This window comes from Calliopsis andreniformis, chromosome 6, assembly GCF_051401765.1.
Source record: "Calliopsis andreniformis isolate RMS-2024a chromosome 6, iyCalAndr_principal, whole genome shotgun sequence".
NCBI lineage: Eukaryota > Metazoa > Arthropoda > Insecta > Hymenoptera > Andrenidae > Calliopsis > Calliopsis andreniformis.
The window spans coordinates 23,274,699-23,298,020 of record NC_135067.1 but is presented as its reverse complement, the minus strand read 5'-3'; the positions used below and the strand labels follow the sequence as shown (position 1 = coordinate 23,298,020).

Genomic DNA, 23,322 nt, shown 5'->3' with positions numbered 1-23,322 from the left:
CAACACGTCGAGGGAGAAGAAGGTGATTTCCGAAGGTCGTGAAATCAGAGTTATCACGCGATAATATCTCCTCATCGGTAGATTTTACTTAACTGTTCATAATCTGCTTCTAGTGGCTCAGTAGTAAAAGAATCGCGATCACAATCCGCGAATCTGCCGGGTCTGTCGTAAAGTACAGACCGTTCTCGTGACAAGAAAATCCTATCAGGGTAAATATCCAGCAACTTCGCAAGTTCGAAGAAAAGGAGAGGCAAGGGGAAATGGAGAAAAAAAGGTCCGATGACACTTGACAAAAGTTGAAGTTCGTTTTTCATTGTAGATCGTTGCGGTTGTCTTGACGTCACTATCTTCGATCAAAATATGTCGAAGAAGCAATGGATAGTACTACTGATGCTGTTTTTGACTTATTTGCTGTTAGGTGCCTCTATCTTCTACCACATAGAGAGTCGCCTAGAAATCGAGCGAGTTGAGAAGGCTAAACGAGAACGCATCGAGATCAATGGTGAGCGCGCAGTTGCTCGCATAATCCGCTCCTTGATGAATCTAATTGCACACGAAACGGCCAGTTGCCGGCGAACTAACAGCTCGTCGCGTAGTCATAGAATCCATTTATTATTCGTGGTATTCTATAGTTTCTACAGCTATTCCTAAACTACAATATACTAACAAATCAACGATTGAATCGATTTGAAAGATCGTTTTGCTCGATGACACGTAGGTAGTTCGTCGAGCTTAATCAGTCGTTCGAAGTAATTGTTACGACGGCGAATAACTAGAAAGATTTGTACGTAGTTGTGTTTTCGGCGTCGCGACTGTATCTTTTACGAAATTGTACCAGGTACCGTTCATCAAATTCTCGAGGTGTGTCAATTGCGACACGATAATTGGTCTATCGTTCAAACTTCCGTCGCGTTCACAATACAAAATCTACCTACGTATGTTCCATAGTACACAGTGTTAGAAGCGGCGATCTTTCCCATCGCACTGATTCAAAAGAAATCAATTGTTTGCTGTTAACAAAGCAAACAAATAAAGATGAAAAACAGAAGATATAAAACGATAAGGTACTTATAGATTCGATATCCTGCCCGTACATAGTATACTGAACAGATGTCGTATCCTGGAATGAAACACTCGACATTGAAACGAGATTCACCTAATGTTGTGAATTTTTTCTCATACGGGCAACACCTTTTTATGTTTGTTACACTTTCAGCTTTACTTCACGCACACTATATGCCGAGTAACAATCACGATCACGATGAAATTCTTGGGAAATTAACGCGATACTGTGGAAAATCGGTGTACAATTATACCGAAGGCGAGACGGATCCTCTTAAATGGGACTTCTACAACAGCTTTTATTTCGCTTATACCGTTGTCAGCACGATAGGTATGTATTTTGAGTGACAACGCGCGACGCACGCGCATACGTTTCTTTGCTTTCAAAGTACGCGTAGTTTCAAATACGGTTTATTAATAAGAAAGTAGTTGTAAGTCAGTCAATTAAAATAAATACAAAACGCGAAACACGATTTGAGAAAGATACTTAAGAATTGATATTAATGCATAACGTTGAATCTGCATCGTCGACTCAATGAACATGTCACATAAACTGAAAGTGTTCGCACGTTAATTTAGCATGCGTAATACAGGTTACGGAAATTTGGCTCCCACGAACATGCTGGGTCGGATCTTGATGATATTTTACGGTCTGGTAGGCATACCCATAAACGGAATCTTGTTGGCACAGTTGGGAGAGTTTTTTGGCCGTGTATTCGTTAAGGCACATCAAAAGTATAAATCATACAAGCTTGGCCGTGCCGATTATCATCCTAGAAAATTGACCACATTCGAAACGCGAAAAGTTGGATTGGCTGCACAAATATTCGCTTACTTGACACCTGGTTTCGTCATGTTCATCTTCTTCCCGGCATTCCTTTTTTCTCACTACGAGGGTTGGAACTACGATGAAGCTGTCTATTATGCTTTCGTCACGTTGACGACCATTGGTTTCGGAGACTACGTAGCAGGTCAGGCAATATTTTATCACGTTTATTTCTCTTCTCGTTTCAAGAAGATTCAAAACGTTTGATCGTTTCTACGATAACAGTAACAGTTTTTATAAAACACCCTAGAATCATATGTACTTTTCCTTTTTTCACACACGCTCACAAGGACTCTGGATCTCAAAATAAGTAAGTACATATACGTAGGTACTTATATTGATTCACACACAACGTCAAACAACGTACTCGGTTTTCACGTGATTTTCGAAACCTGATGTTCGTAGGTTTAACATTGTCCCTTTTGCATATGTTTACAGGGCAGGACAACAGCAAGGGTAGTGGATTTTTTTTCGTCTTATATAAAACCTTTTTAATTTGTTGGATCTCTTTCGGATTGGGATATGTCTTTATGATTATGACGTTCATTGCTCAAGGTATGCGTAGCAAAAAGATTACGAGAATCGAACATAAATTGGCACTGAATTTAAAACATACGCAAAGCAAAATCTGGAACGAATTTAACAAGGAGATCAATTATTTGCGGCGCGTCTTTAATGAACTTCAGCTTTCCAAAGTGAAGGTAATGTGACATCTAAGCAAGTCCTAATTCTTAATCTCCGATGAGGATGCAACGCTTAATGTCTAATCCAATTTATTCCAGAGGGTATACGTCGACGAGTGTAACCACGAAATTCCACCGGCGAAGTTACCGCGAAGCAACAGTTTCCCCGACCTTCGTGGTTTGTCGTACGGTGCGAAGGGAAAGGAGGACGAAGAAGACGACGACGACGACGACGACGACGGAAACGGTATCATGCGTCCTCACCTCAGACCGCGACGTCGTGCAAACAGCGAAGTGGTACCAACGGTAAAGAAATTTCCTCCTATAAACACACGTTTTCCTTCTATTCCGTCACTATTCAATAACCGGAAAGGAAAATATGATTTTTCGTACAACAGGCAGATCAAATAGCGCGCGTCGTTTCCGAAACGGACCTCCAGAGGATCGATAAAACGGCAACGTTCGCAACGCACGCTATGGTTCAACCAGCAGAACTACTCGCAAGACTGGTAAACATTCTTGGCTACATTCCTCCAGTGACAGAAGACGTCGCCGATGACGACTATTCGACTCAAACGACTTCCGTCGAACAACAGGATGATCGTCGTAGCAAATTCGAAGGCATTAATCACGGGAAAAATGAACATCCGTCGGAAAAGGAATCGATATATGCGCGACAAAATTCTGGATCGAGTACTTGGGCAACAACAGCTAACGAATATCGAGCTTTACGCTTTCCTCCAAGGCCTCGTTCGAGAGCAGCCAGTGAAATTAGACTGAACGAAAGCAAAAATAGGGAGGAGCGAAATCAAGAATGGACATGGTCCGGTCCGATAACTTCGAAAAAGATTCAAGAGCTGATGAGAGCACGAACAAACGAAACGTCGAGCAAAGATCGGGGTGGTGGTGGTGCTGCTGGCGGCGGCGGCGTTAAAGATACTGCAAAATTTTCAAAGCTTCGAAAAGCGTTGACCTCGACTGGTCCATGGAAACATCGCTTCTCCGTACCTTCCGAAAAGAAAGATGCAGAATTTCAGCAACGGGAACAAGTGAACGGTAACGACAGTGAACGAACATTTGCGTCAACAGATTTTACAACGCATCCCAACGACGAGGACTCTAATAACTCGAGAAGGCATTATCACACGCACACTGGTGGCAACGATTTCGTAACTGAAAGTAGGAATCTTCTTGAAGAAACTAGTTTGGCTGATTTCTTGACGGCTCTCACACTTCTTCATGCGACCGTCACGAACACAACCAGCAATAAATGGATCGGCGACGCTGCCGCTGCCGGCGACGACAGTCATGTCTATAGAACCCGGCCTCGAAGAAAAATGGGTACTGCTAGCTTGACACCGCCGAAACTCCCTAGTCTCTTCACCTTGTTTTCATCCGCTTCTCATCCTTCCGGGCAGCCTACAACGCGAACCAACAACGATGCCATTGGTGTGCAGAATTCGAACGGTGAATCTATCAAAAATAGTAGCAGCAAGTCACCTTTAACACAAATATCTCAGAGCTCAAGAAGGAACAGTTTAGCTTTCGTCGTGCCTACAGTCACAAAACCAAGAAGATTTTCCTTAAGGCCAGTAGCAACACCCGTGAGCCCTCCAACACCCCCCAAAACTTCTTGTTCGCCTTTCTTATCGGTAAGTTTCATCGCCTTTGGAACTACCAAGAAAGAAAACTTACGATCAGTCTAACGATAAAATCTATGCACGATTCTTGTTTGTCTTTCAGGATGCGCAGAGAGAACAGTACGCTACCAAATCAACGTTTTCGTTTGAATCATCTAAAGAACCATTAATTCGAACAGAAGGAGAACTAGGCTTTTCATCGCCGATCAAACCTCCTTCGATCAACGATCGACGCTCATCATTGCGATCCATTCAGTATCATAGTGGAATTTCAACATCAGTGGCAGGAGGAGGAGGAGGAGGAGCAGGAGGTGGTGGTGGAAGTGAAAGAACAAGCGTGACTGCTGCTCCTATGTTCAAAGCCGTACCACGGTGGAAAGCCGGCATGCTGCAACGACAAATCAGTCAGATGAATCTTCGACGTCGAGTCAGAGCTTTCAGTTTAAGCGACGTTCATGCGGAGAACATCAATCCTAAGGAGACTTTCGATCGGCCGTCCGCTACCTATGAAAAAGACAGTAATCGAAGGAATATTTCTTCGTTTGAGACCTCGACTAGGTCACGAGAAGAACCCGCGAAATTGATCGAAAATTCGCCTCGGTTCACGTCCCCTATAACGCATTCATCGGATCGACGTACATCATTTCCGCGAGAAATCATTTCTTCGAACATTCGACTTAAGAATGAGAGTGTTCCACCAATCGCAAACAATACGTTATTCGTATCGAACGAAATGAAAATACGTAGCCCTTATCATCCGTCGAACAACGGAAACGAAGAGATACGTCCAGAATCAGCCACTTCGGCGTTTCAAAATTTTCGAGATAATGCAAAAAAACAGTCATTCCCAGATATCGACCTCTCGATTACCAATAATCGCAATCAACGTGACACTTCGCTTATCACCGTTGACGCGGATTCGCAAGAATCATTAATGGAAGTAAAAATAGAAAATCCAGCCACAAGATCCCTTCAAGTCGGTCCTTGTTGGCAAACTACCATTGATATTTCTCAACACGATCCTGTCAGTCTCATGCAATCGAAAGTACAAAAACAACAAACGGATTTTCGACCAAAAAAATCGTGACCTAAGGTTATCAAACAGCACAGAAAAATCGTAGACACGCTGTGTACGCACAAGTGACAAAATTGTCGTTGCGAAAAATCGCGATCTTACAATTTCTTTTGATCGAATGAGTAATGTTGCGTAAATATAAACACAAACGGAGCGCTCGATGAATAGTACGAAGTCAGAAATTGCGACTGCAATATATTTTATCGAAAATTACAACCACAGTATGCACGAGTTTTGCGACGATTCGTGTTACGCTCTCTTTTCTCACACACACGCGCGCGCGTGCGCGTGTACGTATGTGCGTGTTTAGAAGAAATGAAGAAAACGAAGTGTAGCAAAATGCGACACTGAGAACTATAAATTCGAACGATTTAATTCCTGAAAACATACAGATTTTATTTAATCATTCGACACAATAAATTATTACGCAAACTGACATAAATAAAGTTCTCTATTGTTTACAGGGATTAGAAGAATGGAAGAAAAGGCTTTACAAAAGTATAGGACAGTATTGAATCGATTTAAAATCATTCTCGCTATATGTCTACGCGTTTCACAATCTTGATACTCTTCTTCCAATTTCTTCAATCAAAGTCGCTCGAGAGACTGGAACTTCCATTCGCGATGCAACGTCCCTCAAAGTTACTTCTCCCCTCGCCAATTCTCCTTCTCCGATTATTACAGCCAGTGGTATGCCATGTTCCTCACAATATTGCAATTGTGCAAGTAACTTTGCGTTCCTTTTATAAGACTGTTCAGCTTTGAACCCAGCATCCCAAAGCTCTGACACGATTCTCATTCTTTGTTCGTGTAGGTTCTTTTGTGCGCTCGCCACAAACACTTCAACTTCGGTAGTACGCGTTTTTACACCCTCATTGTTCAATTTCGCCTCCAAAACACTGAAAATACGTTCGACACCCAAAGAAAGGCCGACGCACGGTATTGACTTCTTTTTACTGTCGAACATTCCCACTAAATTATCGTAACGGCCACCACCAGCGACACTACCTACACCAATGCTGTCCCCTAAAAGAAAAAGAAGGACGCTCAATCAAATTAAATAACCACTGACAATATTACTATTTGACATCATCGTTGTTATCGTTTCGTAGGCACTTACCAGTTAATACCGCTTCGAAAATTACACCCGTGTAATAGTCGAGTCCTCTGGCAAGACTAAGATCGAACATTACTTTGTCCGTCACTCGCAAAATATCACAATATCGGAATAACAGCTCTATAGATTCGAGGCCTTTCACCGCGGACTCGTGCTTCATCAATTCCGTGTCTTTTCTCAGTTCTGCGATCAATTCCACTCCACCGGCATCTCGCGACACATACATTCCAATTTTATCGGCAATCGATTCATCGAGTCCTTTTTCTTCCACCATTTCCTTTTTTACTTCCAACCACGAACCCTTGTCTAGCTTATCGACAGAGGAACACACACCACGAAATTTATCTTGTGGAACACCGCAAGTGGCAAATATACCGTCCAGCAACAACCTATGGTTCACTTTGATCGTATAAGGTCCCACATCTAAGGACGTCAACGCTTCGGAAATAATACGAACGCACTCCGCGTCCGGCATCATAGGATCGTATTGACCGGCTATATCGAAATCCTTCGATAAGAAACAAAGAAGAAACTAAACATTATCAAAGAAAAAAATAGAAATTCTTATTCGTTTATGAACCATTTGTAAATGACGACAACGTAGAGGTCGCCGTATTACTTACGCATTGATAAAACTCTCTATATCTGCCCCTCGTTGTAGCCGGATTGTCTCTTCTATATACCTTTGCTATATGGTACCTCTTGATGGAGGAGATCTTCCCCATAGCCAGATATCTAGCAAAAGGTACAGTCAAATCGTATCTCAGAGCTAAAATTTCTCCACCTTGATCCTTTAAGTCATATATGAGCTTGGAATCCTCTCCATATTTTCCTGTTAAAACATCCTGTATCGGAAAACGATGATGATTCAAGTTAAAAAGGAGAGAAAGGAAAAAAGAAAAAGAAAAGAAAAACTAAAAACCTCAACTAAATATGCATATCATAATAAAGATGGATGCTGCATACCTTCAATTCAAAAACAGGTGTATCTATAGTCTCTGCACCATGTCTCTTGAAGACTGTAATTATTTTATCCAAGACTCCCAGCCGTAATGCCATTTGTTGTGGTCCGTAATCCCTTGTACCTTTTGGCGTTTTAAGAATAAACTTGGCAGAAGAGGTATTCTTTTCCCCTAAGCGATTTTTCAACTCCATTGGTTCGTTAACTGCATCCTCTATCTGCATAGAAAGATCACAGGTGTGCAATACCAGATTAAAGGATTTACAATATAGACATTGGTATGAAAAATTCAAGTAGCTTCTGCACCACTTATCTCTGTTCTAAGGTAACATTTGCATAACTTCCGCATACCTTTAACCCAGAAATCATTGTAGTACAGTAATATTTTTGAGCAGCAAGCATAACACGAATCCGCATAGGTTGTAACATCATTCAGAAAGTAGTCGTTCGATGCAGAACCAGAATCAAAGAGAAAAGTCCACCTCAATGCAGATCGTTAAACTGGTCGAAAGAACAAAGAGAGTACCGTGTAAGCAAGCAGGCAATAAAACGCTATAAATTATACATGGTCAATCTTCAACCTTTGTTACATTCAATATGCTAAGATAAACTTAGATACAATAGAGATTTTATGCACAGGATTGCTTTAAGTATACGCGTGTGTACCTACAACAAGGAAGAGGTTTGATTTTAAGCACTCATATAATTTATAGCGCCGTTGCTTGCTAGCGAATGACCACCTCACCTTTACATCCATCATATTCAGATTGAAGCAACCAACATCATTTGTTATATAGTCAACTTTCCTCATCAAGGGAGTTACCCTTTGTCCTTGTGGATTAGGAAATGCTATTCTTTCATTCACGTTATAGCTTTGTATATGCAAAAACCATCTTTTCAAATGGGGCCACTTTGAAAGCCGATCAGCCGTTTTTACACAGAAATCATATAACAATCTGTCTTTCACAGTGGGTACCCATCCACAAACATAACTGACATCCGCAAAATCGTGATTTATACTTTCTAATCGCGCTTCTATATCCCACGAGTTCGTAAAATCCTAAAGAATAGAAAACGATGCGCAACCATGATCTTTATTGAAGGTTTAATGCGTGCAGCGATAAATGAAAAGGTAGATATCCTAAGCACAGAACGAATAAAACCTTAGGTTAGATATCATTGAGTTCGATCACGTTAAATTGGAACAATTCGACGAGCACATGGCGACAGAAAGACGACAGCTTGATGTAGTCAGAGGATACCACCTTCTCGTTCGTAATAAAACATAAAAAGACGAGAGAAATCTACGATTACTTAAGATTGAAAAAAAACATATTGTAGGTACCTCGATATCGTTAACTTTCGCAGTTTTTAGTTGTTGTGCATGCTCTCCTCGCTTCTTCGTTCGGTGCAACAGCTTTTCGTTCATTTCGTCAGCCATAGTGCGCGAATTGGTCTCTCTCGGTCGCGTTAACAGTTCTGTTTAACTCGAAGTATTTCATGGTACACAGTGGCGGCGGCGGCGACTGCGGCGGCGGCGGCATCGTCGTAACGTCGTAACGTCCTAATTCCTGATAGGTTATACGGCGTGTTATACTCAAACGTTTTCTGCAGTCCAATCACTTTACCAACTTTCCAGCCGTCCTGTAATTCACCTTCGATCACGCTTTCGCAAATAGAGGGTATCGTAAAAACAGAGAAAGTGTTTCCTCCCTCTGACCATGCAATAACCATCAATGCAATTCTTACAGTCGTTTCATCACTCTTCATTTGTCGACAGAATTTCAATCTCAGAAACACATTGATAACTGTTTTTTTTGTCGTTTTTATTTTTTCACCGAATCATGACTATGAAGTAACTGGCGTGAAATGATAGTTTTCGGTACAGTATAATGCTTACAGAATTATGTAATGTATGCAACATTAGAAGAAGACAATTCTTCCTGTGTCAGTTATGCGAGATTATAGTTGCACACGTGCTCGTACGATTCGATGCGATACAGAGTGATGGCTCTCATTCGACGTTAGTAAATCGTGTAGTCGTGTAGTAGCAAAGCGGCAAATGATAAATTGGACGAATGACCCCCTAAGAATGTTGGCCCGCTTCATTTTTCTATCTTATTATTGACAAATGATGAGCGTTTTTGAGTGTAACAAACTCGTGTGCGTTAATTTTGAAAGTATGAAAGATGAATCAACAACAGCAGCAAGGAAAGCAAACCGACGGGTCTCGATCGTCGAGGTTTCGGTCAGTGGCGGCTTTGACGAGACTTAGTACTAAGACTTCGACGAATACCGAGGTAAAGATAGCGGATAATAATAAAATGTCTATTGCGAGTGAACAGGTTAAGGATAGTTGCCAAAAAGACAGAACATATGTTCGTTTCTATTACACATTTTATACTGAAATCGTTGCATTTACCGTGTAAACGTAAGTTAAACTTGATAAGTACACACTCGTCTGTAGTACAGAGTAGACGTACCATTTTATGGTATTTTGTCTCGCATGGTTTGCAATACCGACTTATGCAAAACTTAATCGGTTTTCGATCCATCATTGCCTTTCAATAGGAAATTAATAAGCTAAGCTTTTTTCAGCTAAAGAAGAGGTTGCATTCGAAAGTTTCCGTGCTCGGTTCTCTCGGAAGTCGTGTATTTTTTTATAGACGCGGAGATCGATTGAAGGTATGTTAGAATTCTATGTACCTATACATGCTGTTGTGTTGGGGAAAAATCGATGTACATTTTTTCTGTGAACTGTGCGCAGATCCCGAAATATCAAAATACATACCGGCTCGAATCGTTTCGCAGTTTCAAAGCTGAAGTGGTCGATGAAATCGTCGAAAATCTAATGACGAAGAAGTTATCCACGGTAACGTCGTATCATCCAAATGAAATGTCGAAAATGTGTTTGGAGATCGGTTCTGATTTGCAAAAGGCGATCAGCAAGAAAGATTACGACAGGTAGCGATACGCGAAGTGTTTTATTAGAAAGCTTACTGTTTTCCTTCTTGTTACAAGGTACAAAATAGTGGCACAGGTGACTATAATTCAACGACTCGATCAAAGTATCCACTCGAGCTTTCAGTGTCTCTGGGATTTGGACCGGGATAATTATTCGTACTATGTTTTCGAAAATAATCATATATATGCCTGGTGCTGCGTGTTTGGGATGTATTATGAATGAATAATTCGCATTAAACATGCAACTTTCACCATTTTTCTAATATTCTAGACGCGAAATATATGACAACTGCGATATACGATTATAAGAGTGTCACTTTCATGTTAGGCAAAAAATTGTATCATGTAATTTGTACTGTCTGGAAAAATATAGAGTTTGCGTACTATTTACGCGTTGTCCTTTCAATTGTTTCATGGAGTGACTAGGATAAGATCTAATCAAGTTGTTTTTTCCATTGAAGTTTGTAGAAGTTAGTTAGAACTCAGTTGTTTCGTATATAAGGTTTTATATTTAGGACAGGCGACAAAGGACAGCATACAAAATTGTATAGATGAGGCATACTTCCATTAACGGAAGAAGGCTCGCATCGGCGAAGGACTTATCTCCTGTAAGTTTTTGGCCTAGCCAAAAGTCTTAGCCTCCTGGTGCATCTGGCTTTTAGCGCTTTCGGCGAGACCGTGAAAGCATCCTCTCTGAGGTGTGTTTCCATCCCAGCTGGCCGTTCGACCGGTTTCGACAACATTATTGTCCTCGGGGAAGCTGTGAAACGAGAAACCATGCATCCTGCCATCTTTCGTTTTAACGCTCGCCTCTAAGAAGGGCAAATAGCTCGGTAGCATCCCAACTGACGCGGTTCAGGAAATCTTTGCGTCAGGCTACTTATTGTCAGTGCGTTAAACGGAATGCTAAACAACGAAATAAATAGCGTCGAAAGGAATAGCGGAACGATCGAGGGCTTACCGATGGCCCTCAACGCTGCTGGAGAAACTGTGCCTGGGATTTGAGGGGGTATAATTTCCGGTACAGTCTTTGGGTATGCAATTTTCTGGAGACGTGTCGTGATCTTGTAAGTGAGAGCGGCCTGCGATACCGTAAACGGATCCCTGACATCCGGCAATTCTCTGACGACTGGTGTCGATAATTCTTCGAGCCGTCGCACGTTCACTGGCCGCCATTTTTTTCTTCTGTCCTGTAATTTACGAACCGCGTATCAATCACCTTGGTCACAGCGAATCAACAATACACTCTTTTTGCCTTTTGTCTCTTCGTGGCGAGTTCGCGACTCGAACATCTTTCTTTCTCTTTTCTGGCAGAGAATTATCGCGTTCGTGTTCGCATCGCTCGCCCGTACGAACACTTGCGTACGAAAAACTTGGGCTTCGGCGGCACTTTTGGTGTGGCCAATTTTTTCAGAATCTCCACGTGTCGATCCCAGTCATCGGGTTTTATCGCTTTGCGCAACCTCGCCATTATTTTCTGTCTGAAACGGAACGGTCGTAAAACCATCGATCAGAAATCGGTAAAGAACAGAATCGAAGTATTGTTATGAACCAGCACTGCCGTAAACAACAATAATTTGATCGAGAAAAAAGTACTAAACGATAGGGTAAACGTCAACTTGTAGAGTACTACTCACTTCCTCTTTGCTTCTCGCTGTTGTCTCGCGTTGCAGAAGTAGCGGTATCGGATGTAACGAGAGTTTTGAGCTTTCCATAACATTTCGACGATGTTACCGCTGGTCTGGAACACCAAATTCGATAACAGCAATCTGATCAGGGAACGAGTAATTCGTTAATTTTCTTCAAGGCCTCGGTGTCTGTCTCGATCAAAGGATATCACCTCTTAGTGGGAAGAGCCAAGTCGTTGATGCGTCTGCTGCTTGTAGCCGCAAGGATCTTTGGATGAATTCTTGGAAACGGTGGTGGCGCTTTTCTGTAAGTAAAATCAGTTGAAATGTAGTGAAACTGATCTGAAAGCGAATTAATCAGATTCGCTTTATTATACAGACACTTACTCTGGATCGTATTTTTTAGTGATGTACTTTGGTCGCGCCATTACCTTGATTCGCTTCGAGGCTCGCGCTTTTAATGCCGAACGTCGGGTGGTAAACGGATTCGACTAACAAAATTAAGATTCGGAATAAAATGTTGGCTCGAAGTAAAACACAGGCGTTAATTGTTACGCAACGCTACTTCTTCCTTTTTCACCAAGAGCATGAACGATTATTTCACCCACCAATATGTTCACATTTATCCTTCGAATCCTTCTCCAGTTAGGTTGCGCTAGAAGATCGGTGTATTGCTTGTGGGATAAATGATCCATAGCGTATTTGATCCTTCGGGACAGCATGTTTGCGATGTTACAGCTTTTCACCTCTGTTCAAAAATAATGTTCTTCCACTACTTTTTCGATCACCTTTTACGCCTTTTTCTGTGCAAATGTCTGTATGGTTCAACGCTTGACTTCCAGCGGTGAACTGCAGATTGCTTAATTACGTTGAAAGGAAAAAGGAAGTAGACGAAGAAGAAGAAGAAGAAGAAGAAGATAACAGCGAGTGTTGAGCCACCGGTGTAATTTATCGACCAAAAGCTTTCTTTCCGTATCTAACCCCCAATTTGGACGAAGCGAATCCCACCGAGGATCGCGTTCGAAATGGATCAACGTCGTAATATGAGAAACAAAGGAGGAACGGCTATGTCTATATCAACGCTCTTCACTTTATCCCGAGTTTTTTTTACGAGAAGCTAAATTATACCAATTCAATTACTTATTATCTCATTTTTACATTCGACAAAACCTCTGAATTATACTTACACGAAGTATTTCCGTAAGATTTTTCTTTTTCCTAGATCAGGTGAAGAGTATCGATGTTCATTTGTTAGATAAGAAAGGAAAGGATAATTGTAGTGAACTATGCCATCAAGTACTTGAACATGATCGATTATTATTTTTCGTCGCAAAAATTGCGTGTACCTTGTAACTCGAGATACAGTACAATTATAGGAGAAAGGTACTAACGATATTCGCAAGATGATAACGCTACCATAGTAACGGAGTAAAGAGGAATGTGTTGGAAGAAGAGCAACGATTAAAACAGATTGTAAGCAGTGATCTAACGAGGAGTGACCCAGAGGAAATGAAAAGAAGTTATTGTTTTTTGACGTTTACTACACCAATGGTGACTGTTGGAGGAAAGATCTTTTCATGATTTGATATTCGGCAATTGCATAGAAAGCGTTGCCATTCGAATCGTTTAAGTTGCCGTTTTCGAAATTCGCTTGGTTTTATTCCCAATTCTTCTACACTCTGTCATCTTAACCGATGCGCATACACTGTACTTTAACTTCGAAAAGAAATGATCGATGGAAAATGCAGCTGAGCGAAATTGGCGGTCTTTTAAAGCGAACTATGTATATGTAGATATAATACATTTTACGACCCCGTGTGCCCAGATGATCGCTTTTCGGCAGCCACAAATTCTGAGGTCATGGATCGTCGCGGTATTGTTGAAATGAATCCGGAGCGTTTTAAACTGTACATATAGGATAGCTGAAAATACATGGCCTAACCCAAAGAGGAATGATTCTACGATCGTAAACCGAGTACGAAGTGTAAAGTGTGATCGTTTCAGTTGTATCATGTGTTTTGCGTTAACCTCGTATATCGATCAGACTTTTCGTCACTTTTCGTCACTTTTCGAGCAGCTTCGGAAAGCGATTGGGAAGAAATATATGAAAACGTGTTATGCACAGAATCGAGTAACTCGTGTTTGAAGTACCGGTGCAACGTCTGCAACTCCTTCATAAATTTTACTATATCATAGAGGCTATTTTAATTAGTTTTGGCAGGAATGTCGTTAACAACTATAGGTTCTCTTGTCCGTCCTTTGCGCAACTCGCGTGTCGTGCGACACAAACGAACTATCACGATTCACTTATCTATAGCGTATTTCGTGCGTGGAAGTAATTGGTATAGTCGGCGAAAATAATATGTAGATTTGTTCGTCGAGATCGTAAACACAAACAGAATATTTGTCTCTATTCCGAAATGGTCTTTTATTACACGAGCCGCTGTAATGCGTACAATATTGCTTTACTGACTCAATCAATACTCAAAATTCAGTCGATACCATCAACTTTCCTCATTTCTTTTCTCTTTGTCTTCCCTTCAGAAACGATATACACGCGTTGACGGTGTTCTTTCGCATTCTACCGATCGTTAAAACAAACAATAAAATATCTAAGGAACATTCAATACTTATCCTCGTATATAATTCCCTTCTTCGACTTGAAATCGTTTCTTTTTCATGTTTACGACTCACATGCGCCTTTTTCCTTATACGATACTGTATCAATCCTTAAAGTTGAAAAGGCATAGAAACAATAATTAGGAAGGACGTTGTTTTCTCTTCTTCTCTTCGTGAATAATCGCTTAGGGTTTCTCGCGGTGTGATCGCAAATGTGACGATGACAATAATCATTTCATCGTGATAGATATTCAAATACATAGAGCACTGTTAGTCGGTATATACAAGTATGTAGCTTTGATTACCGAGAGCTGCAAGATTCTTCTTTCATGTCGTTCACTTAAATAACGATATACAACTCCGAATGATTTCCGATTCGTTACGTATACTATATATACAAAGGTAAAGCAACGCGGGATTTAAGAGCGAGTAAACGGTCGGTTTCGAATTTTCATCGACTCAAACTCATTCAACTGTGCGATTAATCGTTTACGAAGAGAAATGAGAAGAAGCGGAAGGACGCGGGCACCATTGCGACGTGTTTCGCCGCGAATTCTGATTCCGCGGCTCCCGGTAACTCGAGACTTTAATGGAAGGAATACGATCGATTCTATCTTACAAGCTGAGTAATGTTGGTGCGTTAACGTAGTAGTACAGTGCGTTTTTCTATTAACGCGATGATTACGAGGGTTTATGGATAAATTCATACTCGTCGTTACGCTATCGATCGTTATTACAAACTAGAAACAATCTCCTAAATGACTTTGCGAGTAGAACTTTGTAATTAGGCTCTTGAGCAGTGTTTAGACATGAGAGGGGCATAAAGAGGAACATGGGGGGCGGGGGTCTGATGGCGGTAGATGAGAGAAGAAAAAGAGAAAGACAGAAGAATATCTTGCTCTTTACGTGGTTTCAATGGAGCGAGAGAAATGTATGGTATGTTTGAAGGAGGTATTAAAGATCGTTAGTAGTATCAAAGTATCGAACACGCGTCGTACGTGCCGAAGTAGAAATATGAAAAGTTTTCGCGCGCACGGAATCCCCCCCTCTCCCCCTCCCTCTGTCTCTGTCTCTCCTCTCTTTCCTCTTCCTCTTCCTTTTGAAACGACGAGCTGGAATACATAAGGCTCGTGGATCTGGTTTGCCGTTTGTTAGGCCGTGCCAGCTACAGACGTACGCGTCCATTCAAATCGAAAGTCTCGGATTCGAAGGGTAGGAAGCGATGGAGACCGCTTTCCATCTTGCACGTTCGCGATTCTTATAATTCGCATTTCTAAACTTATGGTAAAAATTTGCCGAATATGCACGTTCGGCTGTCGCTGTATCTACTAATTGTAAGGATAATTGCGGAAGCGACGACGACGACGACGACGACGACGCGCATTCGCTCGTTAGGAATCTCTTTTTCAACCATCAGAACAACATGTCTGTTTTACGAAAATCTTATTAGTGAAAAAATCGCATACACGTTTGTGTCCGTATTGCGTTGAGAACCGAGCCCTAGTTTGCGTCAATCAATACCCTTGGGCGGAGGAGAAAGTCTTGAGAGGGATATTAAATTGACTGTGGGTGGATGATCGTAGGCGCGTCGATGAAAGTTGTTGGTACGATCGTTCATTGGTTGTGCAATCGTCCGCCGGCAGCCTTCAGCTGGTTACCACCAGCAGCTTTCGGAATCGCTCCGATGATCTTGACGCGATTCTGGGAGTGTTGCTGCTGCACCGTCTGCTGCGGTTGTTGCTTGTTGTCGCAGAACTGTGGTGGCGGCGCGAAAACCAGCTCGTCCGGATTGCCCGCGGATGGTCCAGCGTTGAACTCTGGCGGCGGTGGGACGAAGAGATCGTTGCTCTGCTCCTCGGCGTCTGCCTCGATCGGCGGCGGGAGCTGAGCCAAGCTGACCGCGTGTCTGGTGAGCAATCCGCTACCGGCGTAGCCGGTTCGTTTGGGATTCGAGTCTTTCTCGTGACCGGTGGCGACACCGCTGGTGACGGTGCTGGTGACGCCGCTGGTGACGCCGCTGGTGACGCCGCTGGTGACGCCGCTGGTGATGCCAGTGACCGAGGGCAGTACCGTTGTCGGATGTTGACCAGTAGTCTCGTTCGCGAGATTCCTCACGGTCGTGTCGTCGAAGCCCGTCGGCGGGCCCACCGGGACGTCCTGGTCGGAGCTGACCCCGCTCGAGCTGTTGTCGCCGTCTTCCACGAGAGACTGTTGAGTCTGTTGAAGTAGGAAGTCGTTCGGATGACTCTTCGAGGACTTGAGCTGCGTCCTGACCTTTTGGATTTCCTCGACGCTGAACGAGTGCGGCAGCGAACTGCCTCCGGACGAGCTAGAGCCCGAAGTGTTCGAGTTGCCCGACGTTTCCCTAGTGGACTCGAATTTTTCTCTCGCGGCTGCCTTCTCCAGTTCCTTCGCGATTTCCGACTCCCCGTCGTCGTCGGTCTCTTCCTCGCCTTCGTCGTTCTCTGACTCGGACAGACTATAGTCAGGCTCCGGGATCGGTGGAGCAGCTGCTGTTATGGCACTTCCGCCACTGTTGCTCGATATCGAGGAAAGATTCGTAACTGAAGCGCTCGTGGGGATAGCCTTTTTCTTTCGTTCCCTGATACCCGCCGTGCTGTGGCTTCTATTCGTTTTGAGCGGTTGTGCGTATTGGTTGTTCGCCGATTGATTGTTTTGGCTTTGATTTGTCTTGCTTCCTGTACCGGTTGCGTTTTGCGGCTGGTTGTTGAGCGGCTTGAAGGTCGTGTTATTCGTCGTTCGCAGGCTGTGCGACTTTCTCACGTGACAGCGCGTCGTATGCGCTGGTAAGCTGCGAGATCGATATCCGACGGTTTTCATGTCCTCTGGTGACGCGTACAATTTCGCGCTGTTCGATGGCCGGAAGCTGGACATCACGCCGTAACCACCTTCCGTTGTTGCGGCTGCCAGTTCTAAATATGCGAATATATCCGCTGTTGAATCATCTGAACAACCTATCGAGTTTCAAACTAAAGATTATTCGAAATCTATTGAAGGAGGGGTAGGTACCTTTGACTTGTTGTATGTGCGCCATGTTATCGTAAACGGAGGCTGGGGTAACAACGTCAGGCACGTTCGCACCCACGTTCACTTTCACGACTTGACCAACCGGTGGAGGCGGTGGTGGGTGGTTCGGCGGTGGAAGTCCGTTTCTCCCGTTCAACGCGTTCACATCCTCTTGGCTTCTGTGCCCTTTCGGAGCTAACACGGACGATTGTAGCTGCACGTTCAAGTCTGGAGTGCTGTGGAAGTCCCGATGGAGATCGGATCCACCGCCTACTCCACCGAAGAACCGCACTCTCGAATTAGACTGCGAACATACCGATTCACGAGTCAGTATCCAAAGTCGATCCAAAATCGATCCAAAATCGATCCAAAATCGATCGAAAAAACAACGCGACGTTAAAAATAGCGTTTGCCGAGACGATAGTCGTAGCTCTCCGCTATTGATACCGTCAATCGTTCGAGTACGTAGAAACACAAGTCACAACACGACGCGACGTACGTACTATGAGCTCTGACGAGAAGCGTTTCGCGAAACGGCGGATACATGTATAGGTATGCAACATGTGCTGTCGAAATATCATAGGTTTGAAATTGAAAGCACCTAAAAGAAGAAGCGATTGGACGATAGAACGCGAGCTTCTCTACCTTAACGAGTATGTACGCGACGAGAGTACTATACACGAGCTTGCAAGATATTGAAATATTTCGTAAGTTCGGGATTGCGAAGTCGGTCGAAAGAGTAGCGTTTGAGCGTTAGGGGCTTACCACAAACTATACGTAGAAACGTTAACATGTTAGTGGTGTATCGTAGGCGCAAAGAAACAGCATCGTCATGCAAAAAAGATAAAGCGCGATAATTAAAATGTTCGTTACATGGATATACAACATCGTTAGCTCTGCGAGGCGTGTTCGTAAAGCTGATGGTGATACCCGATGCCCTTTCGAGCATCGGTTTTTCATTAGCAAATGGCTTAGTCACCTGGAATCATGCAAGTCATGGTCGCGCTAGAAACAAAGTATTTTCGATCAGTAATATAAGTCGTCCTCGTTGTCTCTCTCGTACCAGGAACGCCCCTTGCTGTACGCTCGTGTTGACTTGCGAGAAAACTATAACACACATGCGTAAAAACAGCTACCATCACCCAAGAGGCGGCATGCTTCGCGAAGAGGGTTCTATGAGCAAAGTCCCTGAAACTCCTTTGTCGAATCGAAGGATCGAGAAGAATTGAGAAAGACGAGTGAACCGAAGGGCGTTATCGATTTAGTTGAAAGACTAACTTTATGAAACTATGAAATTTAGGATCTATTCTCTCGAACTTGTTATAAGAATCGAAAAGAAAAGAAGATTCCTAAGGGATGGATCTACTACTGGCTGTTACATCAATCTACATATCAGGTTTCACATCGTTCACCAACGCGTAGGTAAATAATACCTATATAGTAGATAATAAGGTAAGGAGCAACGATCTACGGAACAGGCGAATAGAGAGAAATTGAACGAATGAACTGAAAGTTCGAGAAAGGTGTCCTTACTTTGCCTTTGCGTTTCATTTCCGCTACACTCGCGTATACCCTGCCGGTCTTGGCAGGTGAGGAAGGATGCGACTTGGTAGTTTGGCCAGTTTGAAAGTGAGAGCTCATCATGGATGAGCTGTATTGACCGCTAGCGGCGCTACCTTGCTGCCGCTGAAACAGTTCCTGGAAGAAAGGAAGGACGAAGCTGAAGCCTCGATTCGTTCGTGCAGATGCCATTCAAGGAGAGATCAAGAAGCGCATCGTTCATGATCGAGCAACAACGCGTATGCTTCGTTTTCTCGTATGTACCTCCAGTTCCGCGGCAGTAATCCTACTGGAGGTCGGTCTCGACCGAATGCTGGCCGTTCTCGGTTGTACCGGCGTATTTTGCCCGGTGTTCGGTCCAGTCGATGGTTGCTGAGGAAGATGTATCGATTCCGCGCTACTCGATTTTGCGCCGGTCGACGTTATTTCGTCGCGATCGTCTCTCTCGCCACCACCTTCTGCGACGCCGCCATAGAAAGAAACATTTCGATCGTGAATCGGCGAACTCGAAGGCGAGTCGACGAAGGCGAGTCGACGAAGGCGAGTCGACACGATACATTTAATTTCCTTTCAAGTAGGAACTTACCTAATCCAGCGACCATTGATCTAGCTCGCGCTCGACCAACGCTCAACGTCGTCTTTGGATCCCTCCTCGGTGGCATAGGAGCCGGCGATCTGCCTAGCGTGCCACCGATCGCCACGTTGTTGTTACCCTTACGCGGTAGGGTCGCGTACTGTCTCTGGATAGGTTGACTAGTTGGCAGAATGGCTGCCGATTGAGAGTTCGGAAGGCTAATTACCGGAGAGATTACGGTCATTCTAACCAATTCTCCAGATTTTCTAATTAAATCGACTACGTGCTCGTGAGATGCCGTCGTCACGTCTTCGCCATTGATCTGCGAGTGGCGCGAATGAAAAAACCGTTATCGTTTATCGATACACGTGCTCGTCCGTGATCACACGGATCAGAGGGAAATCAGGTTACTCGGATCGGAGTAACTCACTTGAATGAGGAAGTCTCCTTTTCGAAGACCGGCCAGGTCAGCCACTCCTCCTTGATCGACGTCGTCTAGGTACTGCAAAGCCGGGTACCTAGCGGACGGCGTCAGCTCCATCAGAGGTGAAGTCGCTTTGGCGCCTCGCAATACGAATCCGAAACCTTTCCTTGAGCGGTGCAGTACAACGGTACGAGGTTCCGATGTCACCCTGAGAAACCGTTCAAATGGAACGACGACTTTAGCGTATGAAAATTCCAATCGCTTCGCTCGATCTGTAGCGGTACAGTGAAATCGACTCACGGTTTTTTCAATCTAGGAGCGGTTGCGAAATACTTATGCTGAGACTCCCTACGGCCCAGCACTCTGTTCCGTCCGTCTCTGACTGGCTGCGGGCCCAACGGGATGTTCGTATGCCGTAATCTGACTTCCTGCACGCAGTGCGCAGGGAATAGACCCGTGCCTTGTCCGCGAAGGACTCCCTCGAGGAGACCGCAGTCGGTAGCACCCGTCACTGTTCAAAATAGAAAGAACAAGAAGAAGTGTTGTTATCAGAACATTCGAATGTATCGAGAGTTCTCTGTAAAAGAAAAGAATTAACGGAATCGAGGAGGTGCTTTCGAAATGGTCGACAACGTACGGAAGGATACAAGTAATTCGTGATAAATAGTGAAAAGTGTCGTAATACCTTCGAGGATATCCCCTTGATTGATGGTTAAATGGCCCAGAATCCCGCTATTGTAACTCTCGACGCAGACGACGGTCGTGCCAGGTATCGAGAGGGAGTTGGTCGTGTCGGATTGCGAAGTTCCAACTCCGGAACTGTCGCTAATCACGTCGGAGGCTGTATCGCCGAGACTCTTGTCTAGAGAAATTCAGGGAAACGTTGAGGCTGGTCGAATGTTCGCTGGGTCGTCTTAGAGCGATGAACGTCATGCAACGCTAGATTCTTAACAGCGTAACAGGCTACCTTAACGCTAGAAAAAACGAAACTAGTCTTCGGTACGCCGAACTAACCAGAGCTCAGCTGCTGGCGACAAAACTCTAGGTTGCTGATGTTGCATCCACTAAGAAGACAGAGTTAAGTGTAAAGGCTCTCGCGCGTAGTCAGTTGTTTATCGTCGAAACGAACGGCAGAGAAAGTTGCCTTGTTCCACGATCCACGATCCACGATCCACGATCCACGTTCCACCTTCGCGTACCCCGTACATATTCTGATGGTGATGGTTGGACGTACGAGTGAAATATGCAATTATGTGCTCCCTTTCTTTTTCTTTCTTTTTCTTTCTTTTTCTTTCTTTTTCTTTCTTTTTCTTTCCACCTTTCCGAGTGAGTCGCATCCTCCGATTCGTATCGCAAACGCATAACGAGATCTCGAGGAGGAGGTTCCTGCAGAGGCTGCGCGTGCTTTCGCAAAAGGCATTCTCGCCTTTCGGCGCGGCGAAAACTCGAAGAAAATAAACCTGTTTGTGTGTATACCTGTAACGATGCTGGCGGAATCTTCGCCGGACGGTTGATTGCTGCCTTCTGAGAGGCTCGAGCTAGCCGAGCTAAAGGGAGCTAGACTTCTGCTGCTAGGCGACGGCGACGGCGGCATCTCCATCGTTCTGTGCATGTCGAGACGTTGTTGCAGCTCGAGCCGGTGTTCTTGCAACCTCGTCAGCCCCTCCATTCTTACGTTTTGATAGCTCTCCGCGGCTGCAACCACGACCACGGCAGCGGCAGCGGCGGCGGCGGCAGCTGGCGGTAATCTTGAAATGGGAGCGTAACTCGTATAAACCGTCGAACGGCTATCGTTCGACCTGATGCTCGACAAATCTCACGAGATTAGCGTAAATTGTCTTTGCTTCAACGCGATCTCGTCTCGCTCGATGAAAAGCTTGGGAGAACTTTCCCAGCCGAGGCATTTCTGAATACCGTCCGAAACTTTCGACTCTAAATAGTACTCCTCTGGAAGAAAGCTTCTGGCGGGACAGTTCTATACCTACCTATACTTTAGTCGAGAGAAACGTTGAAACGATAAGAAACTTCGCTCTGTATCTCCTACTTATGTATCTACGTAGTCGTTTAAACATAGCTCATAGATTCTTTTCCCGTGCCTACCATCTTTCTTCCAAGAAGGAACCGCGAGATACGCGAGGAAGGCTGTGTAGTAACGCGATCTGCCGATTGATCGTACGGGGAGTTCGGAAAAAAGATCGCAAAGACAGTTTATGCTTACCTCGCGTTAGAATCCCTCATGGAATTGGGGCTCTGGTAGTCGGAGGCGATCCGATGGCCGTTCTGTTCGGACGGTATTCTTTGTAAGTCTGGATTTCTGGTCGTTTCGATGGACGGTACTCTGGCGAGGGTACCCTGATGCGAATCCGTCCTCGCGATGGCGTATTGTTCGCCTGACGAAGTCCTGCTCGGATACTGCTCGATGGACGGTACTCTATTTAGTGTACCACTCTGGTATTGTTGTTCGGTGGACGGTATTCTGTTGAGCGTACCGGTTGTCGCGGAATATTGCTCTCCTGAGGAGGAGCAAGAGGAGGAGGATGAGGAGGAGGAAGAGGAGGAAGAGGAGGAGGTGGTGGAGGAGGAGGAAGAGGCAGAGGAGGAGGAGGATGCCCTGGTAACCGTACCGGTCGCGGTTGCGATAGAGCTGACGTATTGTTCTCCGGAGGACGGTACTCTGGTAAGCGTGCCGGTGGATGGATGGAATTGTTGCTGTTCCGTGGACGGTACTCTGGCGAGGGTGCCAGCCGCGTATTGCTCCGCGGATGGTACTCTCGTTACCGTGTTGACGCTGCTCGTATACTGCTCCACCGAGATCGTTCTAGTGAGGCTACCTCCGCCGGAGGCGGCAGTTCCAGAGCAGCTGTGTTGTTGCTCCACGGACGGTATCCTGGTCAGGGTGCCCAAGTTACTGGCCGAGCAGCTCGTGGTCATCGTCGACGTGCCGGCGAACGCCACCGAGCGTCGTTTCGGGTTGTAGCGTGGCGGCCCTTTAAACGGTACTGGAAAATCGAGGGTTGCAAGGTTAAGTAAAGAAAGGATTACTTAGCCTTACAAATAGGCGCTATCTCCGAAGGTGTCTCGGATCTTCCTTGGAGCTCGGACCGACGATTTCGCCTCTCTGTTTCTGGACGTGTTACATGCGCCCCTGCCTTACTGCCTTAC

At 44.5% G+C, this 23,322-nt stretch overlaps 5 protein-coding genes and 1 long non-coding RNA gene across 20 annotated transcripts in view; 2 read left to right on the top strand and 4 right to left on the bottom strand.

Annotated features, from left to right (window-relative positions):
• On the top strand, positions 1-5,471 carry Ork1 (open rectifier K[+] channel 1). 2 transcript variants are annotated; one of them, XM_076381635.1, is made up of 10 exons: positions 2-22; positions 114-209; positions 320-502; positions 1,217-1,393; positions 1,656-2,033; positions 2,327-2,344; positions 2,444-2,589; positions 2,671-2,877; positions 2,970-4,223; positions 4,315-5,471. In XM_076381635.1, exons 3-10 carry the CDS (start codon positions 361-363, stop codon positions 5,296-5,298), a joined length of 3,306 nt encoding a protein of 1,101 aa, XP_076237750.1. In that variant the 5' UTR covers positions 2-22; positions 114-209; positions 320-360; the 3' UTR covers positions 5,299-5,471. The 2 variants fall into 2 exon arrangements, with proteins under 2 accessions (XP_076237749.1, XP_076237750.1); XM_076381634.1 differs by having other exon boundaries at positions 1-22; positions 2,327-2,589.
• Positions 5,472-5,641: 170 nt separating this feature from the next.
• On the bottom strand, positions 5,642-8,928 carry Hisrs (histidine--tRNA ligase). 6 transcript variants are annotated; one of them, XM_076381642.1, is made up of 6 exons: positions 8,710-8,928; positions 8,110-8,424; positions 7,370-7,582; positions 7,027-7,248; positions 6,407-6,935; positions 5,642-6,312 (listed from the first exon to the last, which is right to left on the bottom strand). In XM_076381642.1, the coding sequence occupies exons 1-6, from the start codon at positions 8,803-8,805 to the stop codon at positions 5,840-5,842; spliced, it is 1,848 nt and encodes a 615-aa protein (XP_076237757.1). In that variant the 5' UTR covers positions 8,806-8,928; the 3' UTR covers positions 5,642-5,839. The 6 variants fall into 6 exon arrangements, with proteins under 6 accessions (XP_076237757.1, XP_076237758.1, XP_076237761.1 ...); XM_076381643.1 differs by having other exon boundaries at positions 6,407-6,911; XM_076381646.1 differs by lacking the exon at positions 8,110-8,424 and adding an exon at positions 7,716-7,865 and having other exon boundaries at positions 8,710-8,836.
• On the bottom strand, positions 8,824-9,369 carry LOC143181274 (uncharacterized). 4 transcript variants are annotated; one of them, XR_013002255.1, is made up of 2 exons: positions 9,020-9,152; positions 8,824-8,935 (listed from the first exon to the last, which is right to left on the bottom strand). It is a non-coding gene; the product is annotated as an uncharacterized LOC143181274 (long non-coding RNA). The 4 variants fall into 4 exon arrangements; XR_013002256.1 differs by lacking the exon at positions 9,020-9,152 and adding an exon at positions 9,265-9,369 and having other exon boundaries at positions 8,835-9,008; XR_013002257.1 differs by having other exon boundaries at positions 8,835-9,008; positions 9,114-9,252.
• A 169-nt stretch (positions 9,370-9,538) lies between these two features.
• Positions 9,539-10,716, top strand: LOC143181270 (dynein light chain Tctex-type protein 2B). Its single transcript, XM_076381672.1, has 4 exons — positions 9,539-9,664; positions 9,963-10,049; positions 10,132-10,328; positions 10,386-10,716. Exons 1-4 carry the CDS (start codon positions 9,554-9,556, stop codon positions 10,549-10,551), a joined length of 561 nt encoding a protein of 186 aa, XP_076237787.1. The 5' UTR covers positions 9,539-9,553; the 3' UTR covers positions 10,552-10,716.
• Positions 10,708-12,838, bottom strand: Theg (Testicular haploid expressed gene). The gene is made up of 7 exons (XM_076381671.1): positions 12,565-12,838; positions 12,344-12,447; positions 12,169-12,261; positions 11,966-12,097; positions 11,695-11,809; positions 11,290-11,518; positions 10,708-11,088 (listed from the first exon to the last, which is right to left on the bottom strand). The coding sequence occupies exons 1-7, from the start codon at positions 12,676-12,678 to the stop codon at positions 10,928-10,930; spliced, it is 948 nt and encodes a 315-aa protein (XP_076237786.1). The 5' UTR covers positions 12,679-12,838; the 3' UTR covers positions 10,708-10,927.
• Positions 12,839-16,001: 3,163 nt separating this feature from the next.
• Prosap (SH3 and multiple ankyrin repeat domains prosap) overlaps positions 16,002-23,322 on the bottom strand; it is a 73,069-nt gene continuing 65,748 nt past the window's right edge. For 4 of the 6 annotated variants that reach the window (XM_076381624.1, XM_076381627.1, XM_076381625.1 and 1 more), the window contains 10 exons: positions 22,379-23,159; positions 21,637-21,908; positions 20,846-21,022; positions 20,461-20,671; positions 20,167-20,368; positions 19,749-20,058; positions 19,427-19,620; positions 19,136-19,300; positions 17,606-17,906; positions 16,002-17,508 (listed from right to left, as the gene is read on the bottom strand). In XM_076381624.1, the coding sequence (XP_076237739.1) occupies positions 16,190-17,508; positions 17,606-17,906; positions 19,136-19,300; positions 19,427-19,620; positions 19,749-20,058; positions 20,167-20,368; positions 20,461-20,671; positions 20,846-21,022; positions 21,637-21,908; positions 22,379-23,159 (3,932 nt within the window). In that variant the 3' untranslated portion in view covers positions 16,002-16,189. The remainder of the gene's footprint in view (positions 17,509-17,605; positions 17,907-19,135; positions 19,301-19,426; positions 19,621-19,748; positions 20,059-20,166; positions 20,369-20,460; positions 20,672-20,845; positions 21,023-21,636; positions 21,909-22,378; positions 23,160-23,322) is intronic. The other 2 variants (XM_076381628.1, XM_076381629.1) reach the window with 2 other exon arrangements.

What these genes read in the sequence shown, in the direction of transcription:
- LOC143181270 (XM_076381672.1), top strand. Translation starts at nt 9,554, where the DNA reads ATGAATCAACAACAGCAGCAAGGAAAGCAAACCGACGGGTCTCGATCG. An exon ending in GACGCGGAGATCGATTGAAG is followed by an intron (nt 10,050 to 10,131) that starts GTATGTTAGAAT and finishes AACTGTGCGCAG; the next exon opens with ATCCCGAAATATCAAAATAC. An exon ending in AGCAAGAAAGATTACGACAG is followed by an intron (nt 10,329 to 10,385) that starts GTAGCGATACGC and finishes TCTTGTTACAAG; the next exon opens with GTACAAAATAGTGGCACAGG.
- Ork1 (XM_076381634.1), top strand. Translation starts at nt 361, where the DNA reads ATGTCGAAGAAGCAATGGATAGTACTACTGATGCTGTTTTTGACTTAT. An exon ending in ACAGCGAAGTGGTACCAACG is followed by an intron (nt 2,878 to 2,969) that starts GTAAAGAAATTT and finishes TTCGTACAACAG; the next exon opens with GCAGATCAAATAGCGCGCGT. An exon ending in CTTGTTCGCCTTTCTTATCG is followed by an intron (nt 4,224 to 4,314) that starts GTAAGTTTCATC and finishes TTTGTCTTTCAG; the next exon opens with GATGCGCAGAGAGAACAGTA.
- Hisrs (XM_076381642.1), bottom strand. Translation starts at nt 8,805, where the DNA reads ATGGCTGACGAAATGAACGAAAAGCTGTTGCACCGAACGAAGAAGCGA. An exon ending in CGAAAGTTAACGATATCGAG is followed by an intron (nt 8,425 to 8,709) that starts GTACCTACAATA and finishes TCTATTCTTTAG; the next exon opens with GATTTTACGAACTCGTGGGA. An exon ending in ATAGAGAGTTTTATCAATGC is followed by an intron (nt 6,936 to 7,026) that starts GTAAGTAATACG and finishes GATAATGTTTAG; the next exon opens with TTTCTTCTTTGTTTCTTATC.
- Theg (XM_076381671.1), bottom strand. Translation starts at nt 12,678, where the DNA reads ATGCTGTCCCGAAGGATCAAATACGCTATGGATCATTTATCCCACAAG. An exon ending in ACTAAAAAATACGATCCAGA is followed by an intron (nt 12,262 to 12,343) that starts GTAAGTGTCTGT and finishes TTTTACTTACAG; the next exon opens with AAAAGCGCCACCACCGTTTC. An exon ending in CAGCGAGAAGCAAAGAGGAA is followed by an intron (nt 11,810 to 11,965) that starts GTGAGTAGTACT and finishes GTTCCGTTTCAG; the next exon opens with ACAGAAAATAATGGCGAGGT.